Below are 11,361 nucleotides of genomic sequence, written 5' to 3'. Positions count from 1 at the left end.
ACACCTGCCCCCCAGTCAGCATGATTGGGTACCAGGGGCCCCCCTGTCGCTCACTGGTGGCAGGGTGGCACGTGCCCCTCCCCCCCCAACTCAAGAGGCAGCAGTTGCCCATGTCAGGATGCCCCCTGTATGATTCAGCAGGAGGGACCCACATGATACAGCATTCAGGGCACAGGGGAGTTGGCATAGCGAGAGGATGTACATGCCCATGGTGCAGTGGGGGGCATGCACAGCATGGCACAGCATGTGGCCTATGTGGCATGCAGTTTAGGGGAATGCAGCCCATATGGTATACGGACAGGGGCCCTGTGGTCCATGGCCACTCAGAAGTTGGACAGCCCTGTGCTATGGTAACCCTTTACAAACTCAGATCTGATTTGGTGTCCAGTATTAACTCATCAGTGTTTGTCAACATTGCTGTTTTCCAGCCTTAGCCTTCCCACTGAAAAGCTGTGCTGGGGGTTACTTTTCTCCAGATTTGCTATTTTATAATTTTCCAAACTAAGTCTCCTTTTGTTGTTTCTGTTTTTGTTCTTAATCTCTCTGTGGCCCTTTGTTTTATTTCTGCGATAACTAGTATTTGCAAATCCTCCTGAAATACTCTACTGCTTATTATAACTTTACAGTTTTAGACTGCTTTTAATTTGAAAAACTTGAAGGTTCTGATGATCTAGAAATGTATTATTTTAGGGGGCTGGAGAACAAGTCAGTCATGAAGCACCTTCAAAAAAAATCTTTTCAAAGCTTTTCAGTTAGGGCAAAAACATATAGGGGACCAACCTTGTTCTAAGAACTCCTATGGAAAGCAAGAGAAAAGTTCATTATTAGAGGATTTGTATAATAGGGTAGTCAGTGTCTTTAATCAGAATAATGAAAAAGAGTGGTTCCTGCTGTTGTAATTGTTAAAAGTGGGGGGGGGGTTGTAATAAACTGGGTTTATTACAGCAATGTTGAGACTGAAACCACGCAGTGGGCGCATCTACACGAGTCGCTTACTGTGCATTAACCTAATAACACTGCACAGTAGCATAGTGGTTAACCATGCTAATAGCCTACTGCAGAGTTATTCTCAGGGATCCTGATTTTCTCTGATTAAAAAAAATCCCCAATTTTCAGATTTGAAAAAGTAACCCAAAATCTACATGTTCCCCATGATTAAAATGAAACACCACTAATATATAGATATACATATAGTGGTGGTTCATTTTAATCACGGAAAAATGTGGATTTTGGGTTACTTTTTTAAATCTGAAAATACGGAATTTTTTTAATGAGAGAAAACCAGGATTCTTGGTTATTAGGTCAATGTGCAGTAAGCATCACTAAAAAACCATGCGCTGGAGCTACTGCACAGTAACTTGTTACTCCATGTTCAGTTAGTACCTCTTATTAGAGGTACTAATCTAACTGTGCGCAGTTAACTAAGGGACATTAATGAACATGTAGAGGGGCCCAGTGATACAATTAAATTACAAGGTTCTTTCAGTAAATCTGATACTTTTTATTAGCCCAACTCAAATAGTTGGAAAAATTCATCTTTGCAAGATTTTGGTCCAGTTTTTTCAACTATTTGAGTTGGTCTAATAAAAGAAACAGGCAGTCCTCAACATACAACTGTTTGAGTTAGGACAAACATCACTTATGACCTTTATAAATTATGACATTGGTTTGAGGTTCCAATGGGGTTTTGACTTTACAACTCTGGACACAGTTGCCTCCAGCTGGTAAGCCTGTTGTGGTGGGGCATGACAGGCAGATACATGCCTCCACAGCGAGGAAGGGATTGGAGTTGGGACAGGACAGGGGCTGTCCAGCGGGCAGGAGGGTGTGGGGAGAGGGTGGGGCAGCTTCTGCCCGTGTGTCTTGCCAGTCCGGGAGGGAATGGAGAAGGCATGTCCCCCGGATCTGCGTGGGGCGGGCAGGGCCAGGGCTGTGCCAGGCTATGCTCTGGGCTGGCAGCGGAAGGTGCTGGGAGTGGGTGCTATGCCCTCCCACTGCTCACCCAGCCAGAGCAGGGAGGGGCAGAGCTGCTACATTGCCTCCGGACAAGTGGTGTGCAGCAGCCAGCCATCCTGGCCCTGCCCCACCCCACCCCACCCCAGCTAGGCAAGTGGTAGTAGGGTAAGGGGGGCTGGTGTATGCCCCCGGATCTGCGCAGGGTGGGAGGGGCTGAGGCTGCACCAAGCTGCGTTCTGGGTGGGTGGCAGGGGCTATAGGAAATTTTAGGGTGGCTGCAGGCCTCGCACAGCTCCCGCTCCGCCGTCTGCCCTGCCCCACCCCAATCCGAGGGCACATGCCCCTCCATGCCCTGACGCTGCTCACCAAGCCGGGGTGGGCCGAGGTGAAGCCACAGCTCATTCAGGAGGCACAGGGAGGCTGAGACAGCTCCAGCTGCTGCGCGTAGGCAACGCAGCGGCTCTGCCCCATCTGGGTAAGCACCAAGAGGGCATAACCCCCACTCCCAGTACCTTCCACCGCCCGCATGGAGCACAGCTTGGCACAACCTCGGCCCCACGCAGATCCGGGGGCACACACCCCACCGTGCCCTCCCAGACCGGCAGCAGGAGCAACAGCGAGAGCCACCAGAGGAACCACCAGACAAGCAGCTCCCAGAACGGTGGCACAGAGCAGCAGGAGCTGCCCACCCCCTCCACGCCCCAGCTGGCCAGCCCTTACCCCAGCCTGTCCTAACCCAGCCCTAATCCCTCCCTCGCTAGAGGGGCATTGATCTGCCCCACTCCCCAACAGACTTACCGGCTGGAAACAGCTGTCAAACCTGGTAAAGGAACCAATCCCTCGTTTATAACATTGTTCCTATGGGAAAACTGGTTCCGAGTTACAACGTTTCAACTTAAGAGGTGGTTTTCAGGAACCAATTGTGTCCTAAATCTGAGGGCTGCCTGTATTGGATTTACCGAAAGAACCTTGCCTGCCTGTGTCGTTAGAGACCAACACAGCTACAACCAACACCCCTGCAACCATTAACTGAGCTATTTCAGGCCTTTTTGGGGTGTGTTTATCTCATGGTCCCTCTACATGACAGCGAGGCAGTGATTAAGGTCCCATTAGGGTATCAGTCACAGCATGAATGGTTAAGGGTGCTAGCGCTGCCTCCAATTCAAGGCCCCCTAAAATAGCAGAGCTGCAGCAGAAATGTTCCCCGCATCACATCGCAGTGCCGTAAACTGCAGGCGCTGCCGTGCAGAGGCTGCCCCCAGGCAGCGCCAACCACCAGCTGCCCCATTCCGTCACGTTCCACTCTGTGACGTGAGCAGGATCGTCACAAGGCGCTTCTGTCCCCTCACGGGGTCCGCCTAGGTAGGAGGGGCCCTGCGATCTCCCGCGCTTTCCCTCCCCTCCCCTCCCCTCCCCCGCCCCGACGCCTTTCGCTCTTCCTGCCGCGCCCGCCCCCTTGTACCACCCGACCGCGCCGCTGGCCAATGCCCGCGGGCCTGTCAGAGATTCCCGCCAATGAGGACTCAGCTGGCCTCGGTCGGCGGCCCAATGAGGAAAGCCAAGAAAGGGGCCAGTCAGAGGCGGCTTCTCTTGTTGGCTCCGTCCAATCGGCGGCTGGCCTGGGCCCGGCAGCCAATCAGCGAAGCAGCCGGCCCCGCCCGGAAGCCAATGGGAGGGCGCGAGGCGGGCGGCCGGGCCCGGCGGTGAGGGGAGCAGGGACAAGAGCGCGGCGGCGAGAACTCCACCTCCTTTCGCGCGGTGCAAGGCCGGCGGCTCTTGTGTGGCCTCCCCGCCGGGCCGGCCTCGCTCGCGCCTTCCCTCACGCAGCAAAAGCAGCCATGGCGGCGGCGGCAGAACAGGAGCAGCAGCAGTTCTACCTTCTCCTGGGCAACCTGCTCAGCCCGGACAACGCGGTCCGGAAGCAGGCCGAGGTAACGGGCCCCCGCGCCGGCCTGTCAGCCTCCCCAGGGCCCGCCGCGGCCGCCCCACGTGCGAGTGGCCGGCGGGGGAGGGAGGCCGTTGCAGCTGTTATAACCGTTACAGCCGTTAGCTCCGGGGCGCGTTCGCGTTCCAACGGCAGCTACCCCGCGGGGGCAGGAGGGGGTCACTCTTCGGGGGTCTCGCAGGCTACCGGCTCCCCCGGGCCAGGGGCGGCCCCTCTCTGGGGCCCTGCCCTGCTCCCCGCCCCCAACAAAGCAGCGTGACTGAGCCGCGGCGGGAGGGCCGCCGGCGCGGCATGGCGGGGCGGGCTGCGCCATGGAGCAGGAAGCCGCTGACCCCGCGGGCAGAGGGCGGGTGACGCGCGCGGCGGGGCCTGGGGCAGTGTACGTGCATGCCTGCCCTGCCCCGCCCCGCCCCGGGGGAGCCGCGTACTTGAGATCGTCTCAACTTTTTTTGTGTGTGTGTGTCATGCCCTCCCGGTGAGGATGGGATCAACTCCTGCCTGCTCCCCTCCCTCCCATTTCTGATCCGCTCAGAGACAGCAGCAGTGAAATCCTCTGAAACGAAGCACTTTCCATCTAAAGGGCTTTCTCTGGCATCAGCAAAAACTTTTCAGACATGTTACTCATTACATAGCATTTTTGCTGTAATAAGCTAGGTTAATTCGCACCCCTCTGCCCTCCCCTGAATAGTGCTTAAGTTTCTATTGTGGAGCCTAGTGGGGAATCTCGCTCCCATTGAATTAAATACCAGTGTCTGGTGTATTGTGCCTTCCCATTGGATGGCTGGTGCTGGGCCTTTTATGGCTGGCATACCTTCAGCGGTCAGCAGAGTTCAGCACATTCTTTCCTAAGGGATAATTGTATGAAAATACTCTTCTCAGTACCATGGTGGGAACTTGGGCTAGGATCTTCCCTTTCCCACCCCACCCATATTAAAAGCAAATTGAAGTTCAGAATTGTTCACATGTGGCAGGCAGTCGCACTGAAATTATTTACTTGAAGTGAATACTATCCTGTTGAACAAATTCTGTTACTGTTAAGCTATAGTATTGAGAGATTCATGCTGTCTTATATATAACAAACAACAGGTTTGATTAATAAAACCCATACGTAATAGAAATAGGTGAAGAGGTTAATGTGCATTGGGTTTTAGGTACAAGAAACACAGTTCTCTTCTCAGAGAGAAAAATAAACATCCAAATGTACTTCCTCATCAATTTTTATTTTTTATTTTCTTTTTAATTTTGTAAGAATGTCTCCTTAAACATATGATTTCTTTCCTAAAAGGGTAACTAAATCTCAACGTTTTTCAGTTAAGTTCAGACAGTTTCGGTTTCGCCAAACCCCCACGGCCCAGGACAAAGCAGCCTGCGCTGCCGATCCCCCATGCCTGGGGCATTGCGGCTTGCGCAGGGTCCCCCTCCCTGTCCCCCAGCACACACGCGGTGGGAGAGGTGGTGGCCCAAACAAGCAAAGACGCCTGTTCAGGCCTCGCACATAACCGGCACATTTGGTTATCAGCTACCGTGCCATTCCCCATGGGTGCCAGATGACAAAGCTTTTCCTGTAATGGGAAAGCCCGGACCCTTGTTTGCAGCCGAGGCTGTGCGGCTGTGTGTCCTGCCATCCTGAGTAGACAGGGGAGTCTATCCAGCAGCACCTGAACCTGGCGCAACAACACCTGCCCTGGTAGCACCTGACCCTGTCCAGACTCACCTGACCTTCACTAGAACTGGGTCTGTTGGCTGGTACCAGAGAGGTACGAATCCATTGTGGGCTGCTGAAAGAAAGATCAACAGGATTGCTAGTTAAAAGACAGCAGATATGTTATGGGTCTCCTGCTCCAAAGCCTTACGATTAAAAGGAATGGTGAGAGGGAGGAGGTTATTGTGGGCAGAAGTTCCTTGCAGGCATGGTCCCTTGGGGTAGGTAGCCAGTCAACACTGACCTGTGTGCTTGGTTGCTGTAAGCTGTCTAGCACGCGGAGGAGATACAAAGTACATTGGATGAATGCGGAGGGGAACCCTGGCTGCATAGTGGCATCTACCAGGCCCTTGTAACATTTGTGCAGTGCTCTCTCAATAGGTTTTTCTACCAGGAGTACAAAACAAGGAGAATTTTCTTCGTTCTTCCAAATGTTTGTACACATCCTATCTCTTCAAATTTTTGTGGTACGGTGTAACTTTGTTGTGAAGCAACATATCTGCTGCTATGGCATACTGAATTTCCAAAAGCAATGACATTTAAAGCTGATAAGTCTAATATTTAGAATCACAGAAAATTAGGGTTGGAAGGGACCTCAGGAGGTCATCTAGTCCAACCTTCTGCTCAGAGCAGGACCCTCCCCATCTAGATCATCCCAGCCAAAGCTTTGCCTAGCTGGGTCTTAGAAACTTGCTAGGATGGAGATTCCACCATCTCTAGGTAACCTGCTCCAGTGTTTTACTACCATCCTGGTGAGAACATTTTTCCTAATATCGAACCTAAACTTCTCTTGCTGCAACTTGAAACCATTGCTCCTTGTTCTGTCATCTGCCACCACTGAGAACAGTGTAGCTCCATCCTCTGTCCTCTTTCGAAGCCCCCTTCAGGTAGTTGAAGGCTGCTGTTAAGTCCCCTCAGTATCCTCAAGACTAAATAAGCCCAGTTCCCTCAGCCTTTCCTCATAAGTCATGTTCCCCAGCCCCCTCACCATTTTTGTTGCCCTCCGCTGGACTCTCCAATTTGTCCACATTCTTTCTGTAGTGGGGGGCCCCAAACTGAACACAATACTGCACATGTGGCCTCTCCAGTACTGAATAGAGGAGAATAATCGCTTCCCTTGACCTCCTGGCAGCACTCCTACCGATGCAGTTTACTATGCCGTTGGCCTTCTTGGCAACAAAGGCTCATTGTTGACTCATATTTGGCTTCTTGTCCACTGTAACCCCCACATCCTTTTCTACAGAGCTGATACCCAGCCAGTCAGCCCCCAGCCTGTACTTATAGCCATGAAATTGTAGAGTCTTTTTTTAAATAGAGGCATATTTATAGCCTGTGCACAAGTATACAAATCTTTGGCATTGTGAACTCCAATGTAACTTTTGCTCTTAAATTCCAGAACTCCTGAAAAGTTAGCAGTTTCAAATGAACACACAAATTAAAGCAATGTTTAATTCTCTTATGATCACTTGGAATTTATTTCTGCGGAACTTAGCCAGTAAGGTGTCCTTGGAGTTGATAAGGAAGTTGGCACAAAAGACTTGCAGTTCTATGTAAGGTGCAAATATGCAAGCGGTGGTTCTCGGTAATGGATCTATCACAGATCCCTTGGAGGTTAAAACCGGAGTTTAGTAAGGCTGCATCATTGCTCCAATACTCTTCTCAGTATTTGTTGCCATGATGCTACATTTGACCACCAACAAGCTTCCAGCCAGAGTGGAGCTAAATTGCCAAATGAATGGTAAGCTGTTTAACCTCAGCTAACACTGAGCCAAAATGAAGACAACCCCAACCTCAGTCACGGAGCTCCAGTACACTGATGATGCTGTGGTGTGTGCTCGCTCGGAAGCAGATATTCAGGCAATCATCCACATCTTTACCAAGGCATACAAGAAAATAGAACTGACGTTTAACATTCAGAAGACTAAAGTCTTCCACCAACCAGCTCCTAATGAGCAGTCTCTACTTCTGGTAATCCAGATCCACAGTGAAACTCTGGAGAGCCTCAAGTATTTCCTGTACCTCAGAAGCCATCTCTTGCAGAGGGCTGACATAGAATCATAGAAAATTAAAGTTGGAAGGGAACTCAGGAGGTCATTTTGTCCAACCCTCTGCTCAGAACAGAACCAGCCCCACTAGATCATCCCAGCCAAAGCTTTGTCTAGCCAGGTTTTAAAAACGTCCAAGGATAGAGATTCCATAATCTCTCTAGGTAGCCTGTTCCAGTATTTTACTACCCTCCTACTGAGAGAATTTTTCCTAATATGTAACCTAAACTGGCCTTGCTGCAACTCGAGACATTGCTCCTTGTTCTGGCATTTGCTGCCACTGAGAATAATCTAGCTCCATCCTCTTTGGAAACACCTTCCAGGTAGCTGTAGGCTGCTATTAAATCGGACTTTATCTTCTCTAGACTAAATGAGCCCAGTTCCTTCAATCTCTCCTCAGAAGTCACATGTCCCAGCCTGCTAACCATTTTTTACTTCCCTCTGCTATATTCTTTCCAGTTTGTCCTCATCCTTTCTATAGTGGGGGCCCAAAATTGGACCGTACTCCAGATGTGGCCTCACCAGTGCCTATTAGAGGGGAATAATTACTTCCTTTGATCTTCTGGCAATACTCCTACTAATGCAGCCGAGTGTGTTGTTAGCCTTCTTGGCAACAAGGGCACACTGTTGGCTCATTCAGCTTATTGTCCATTGTAACCTCCAGGTCCTTCTCTGCAGAGCTGCTGCTTAACCAGTTGGTCCCCAGGTTGTAGCAGTGTATGGGATTGTTCCATTCTAAGTGTAGGACTTCACTCTTGTCCTTAATGAACCTCATGAGATTTGGTCCAGTCATCCAATTTGTCCAGGTCTCTGAGTCCTAGCCCTACCATCCAGCATATCTACTACTCCACCTCCAGCTTGGTGCTATCTGCAGACTTGCTAAGGGTGCACTCTTTTCCATCTTCCGGGTCACTAATTAAGATATTGAACAAAACCAGCCCCAGGACCAACCCCTCCAACATTGCCTCAAATGTGCAAGTGCAGCTCCTTTGGATGCCTGAAGACACAGGTGTTCTCAGATCGCGACATCGGGTCTGAAACCAAGCTCATGGTTTATCAAGCAGTTGTAACCTCCACCTTGCTTTTATGGAGTTAAGACATGGATAGCATGCAGGAGGTAGCTAAAGTTATTGGAGAAGTACAATCCATGCTACCTGCAGAAGATCCTCCATATCCAGTGGGAAGACTGATACACCAACTTTAGTGTTCTCCTTCAAGCAAGCAGCAGCAGTACTGAGGCAGTGAACATCAGACATAAACTTTGTTGGGCTGGCCATTAGAGCTGTGCAAAACTTCAGCAGCCGTTTCGTTTTGGTGCCTGAAACGCTGAATCTAAAACAAAACAGCAGGCTCCAAAACATCTCTGAAACGAAACGAAACCATCCAAAACATTTTGGAAAATTTCGGAGCTGGGCTCGCAGGGAAACAAACTAAGAAGTGGGGGGAGGGGGTACCGCTCTGATATCAATAATCTGTAGCTGGCCAGTGTCTGCGATCTGTCCCTGAGGTCCCTTCCAATTCTAGTGCTCTGGGGGAGGGATGGCAGCCTGCTATCCCACATGCAGATCCAGGGACTCGTTCCCCCGAGAGGAGTCTGTTGCAGTCCTGCAGCCCTCCCAGTGGGCGCTGGCCCCCAGATCTGCGTGTGGGATAACAGCATGCTGCCGCTGCCGGCAAGTGATATGAGTTTTGCTTTTGAATAGTTTGAGATGCAGCTTCAGAGAAACCGCTGCACCTATCTCCTTGAAACCTGACATGCTTCATGCCCTTAGAAGGGGCTACCATCCCTGCAGCTTTCATATGACTTGGGCAAGAAATGACAAAGTTATGGGGAATCACTAGAATGCATATTATAGCCTATGGCCAAATCACCGAAACAGCATCGAAACGCAGATTTGGCCAAATCAAAGCGGAACAGTGATCCGAAACTAATTACTGTCCCTCCAAAATGATCGAATCGAAACAGCCATTTCACACATCCCTACTGACCATGTCATCCAGATGCCAACTCCATACTGCTGAAGCAAGTTTTATTCTCTTGGCTCAGCCAAGGTGTACGCTTAAGAGGGCAGAGAAAGCTCTTGAGGGTTCATCCTCAAGATCAACTTAATAAACTGCAATGTCGATGTCAGTCCCTAGTAGTCTATTGCCCAGGACCGCCTCAAGTGGTGGAAGAGTCTGCTGTAGAGATCTCAGTACTTTGAAACTTCATAACAACAGCAGGAGAAGGAAAAGCAAGCGTGGCAGAAACAGCGTGTCATAGACCAAATCAAGAATCCAGCGCCACCAACCCCATATGGAAACACATGATTGAGCTACTGTAGAATCTGTCGATTCCAGATAGACCTCATCAGTCATCTTTGGGCATCCAGATAAGACAGTCATGGAAGACTGTCCATACACTTGCTAATACCACCATACACTTTATAATTATTTGTTATAAACTAACAAATTAGCGTGTTTGAGTGCTAGTCTCAGCTTTGGATGCAAGTGATTTGCTTTGCTGCTTTGGGCAAGTCACTTGGCTTGCTATACCTGCATTTCCTTATCTGTAAAATCAGGAGTACTGGCGAGAGTGGAAAGTTGAGGATTAAATAGCTAATGTTAAATTTAAAGAACACTTTAATGTATTATCCACATTTTAATATATGTTTACCCCTAATATGCAGAACTTGGTCACCTGTGCATTGGCTTTACCAGTCATTAGGGATTATACTGTATTCCTACTGAACATTAAAAATTAGCTATTGAACAAGGGCTTTAATACTGAAATGTTAAGAGGTCACTGTAGCTGGATTTTGAAGTTACTCATTCAAAGAGGTGCAGTTTCAATGTGTATTCAACAGTTGTGAAGAAAACTATAATCCTCTGTGACACCTACATGGTTAACTCAAAACAACCTGCTAACATTAGTGCCTTCCCTTTTTTTTATCCATTTTCAGTGGCTACTGGAGTGTGGAGTTTAGGGCTTGAAAGCCATAATAGTGTTTCTTCTTACATCTTGTATTGTAGTTTACACCTAATACTATGGTGTGTGCACTTTTTTCTGATAGCATACTTTGATTGTTAGTTATATTTTTAATGTACTATGTTTTAATTAAAATGGTGGCAAAGATGAATTCTAAAATAATATGATAATTATTGCATGTATGTAAATGTATATATTATTCTATGTGTTAATGATTAAATGCGCTAAAATTTAGTACCATCAGTATACTGGACACTGGCTAAATATGGAAATGTTAAAAGAACTAGTACTATGAAGTAGGGATGTAAATACTGATTAAGTACCTGTTTGAATTCCCCATATGCTATCAGTTAAACAGTTAACCAATAACGTGCATCTACCAGCGGCCAGCCCCTGCCCATACTCACTTGTGTTCTGGGTGGCAGCAGCTGGCTAGGAAAGTCCTTTGGTGCCTGATGCTGCCGGCAGGTAACTGCCTGGGGGCTGGGGTGGCAAGTGGCTGTACTGGGGTCCGTGGAGCTCCCTCCTGGCCCGTTGCCAGCAGTGGATATGCACGCATCTCAGGACAAACGGTGGGGAAGGGGTTGGGGTTGCACTACCACAAGAAGGATTGGGCCCTTTGTGGCTCCCCTGCTGTTTCCCCACTGCCCTGGGTACTAGTCCCCTCTCTCTCTGCCTCTCCCCTCCTCCCTCTCTCCTGCCTGTTCTGCCACCTTCAGGGACAGAGTGCTGCTTCCCTTCTCCC

The 11,361-nt window shown here is 49.3% G+C and overlaps 1 protein-coding gene across 2 annotated transcripts in view; it reads left to right on the top strand.

Annotated features, from left to right (window-relative positions):
- Positions 1 to 3,649: 3,649 nt before the first annotated feature.
- The window catches only part of IPO5 (importin 5), a 77,475-nt gene continuing 69,763 nt past the window's right edge, over positions 3,650 to 11,361 (top strand). Inside the window, exon 1 of one of the 2 annotated variants that reach the window (XR_009459215.1) lies at positions 3,650 to 3,887. Coding sequence is in view for 1 of the 2 variants with exons in the window: in XM_006272634.4 (XP_006272696.2) it covers positions 3,795 to 3,887 (93 nt within the window). In the remaining variant the exon portion in view is untranslated. The remainder of the gene's footprint in view (positions 3,888 to 11,361) is intronic. The other variant, XM_006272634.4, reaches the window with a different exon arrangement.

Source organism: Alligator mississippiensis, chromosome 1 (genome assembly GCF_030867095.1).
Source record: "Alligator mississippiensis isolate rAllMis1 chromosome 1, rAllMis1, whole genome shotgun sequence".
NCBI lineage: Eukaryota > Metazoa > Chordata > Crocodylia > Alligatoridae > Alligator > Alligator mississippiensis.
Note: the sequence above shows the minus strand (reverse complement) of the source record. Positions and strands in the feature narration are given on the sequence as shown.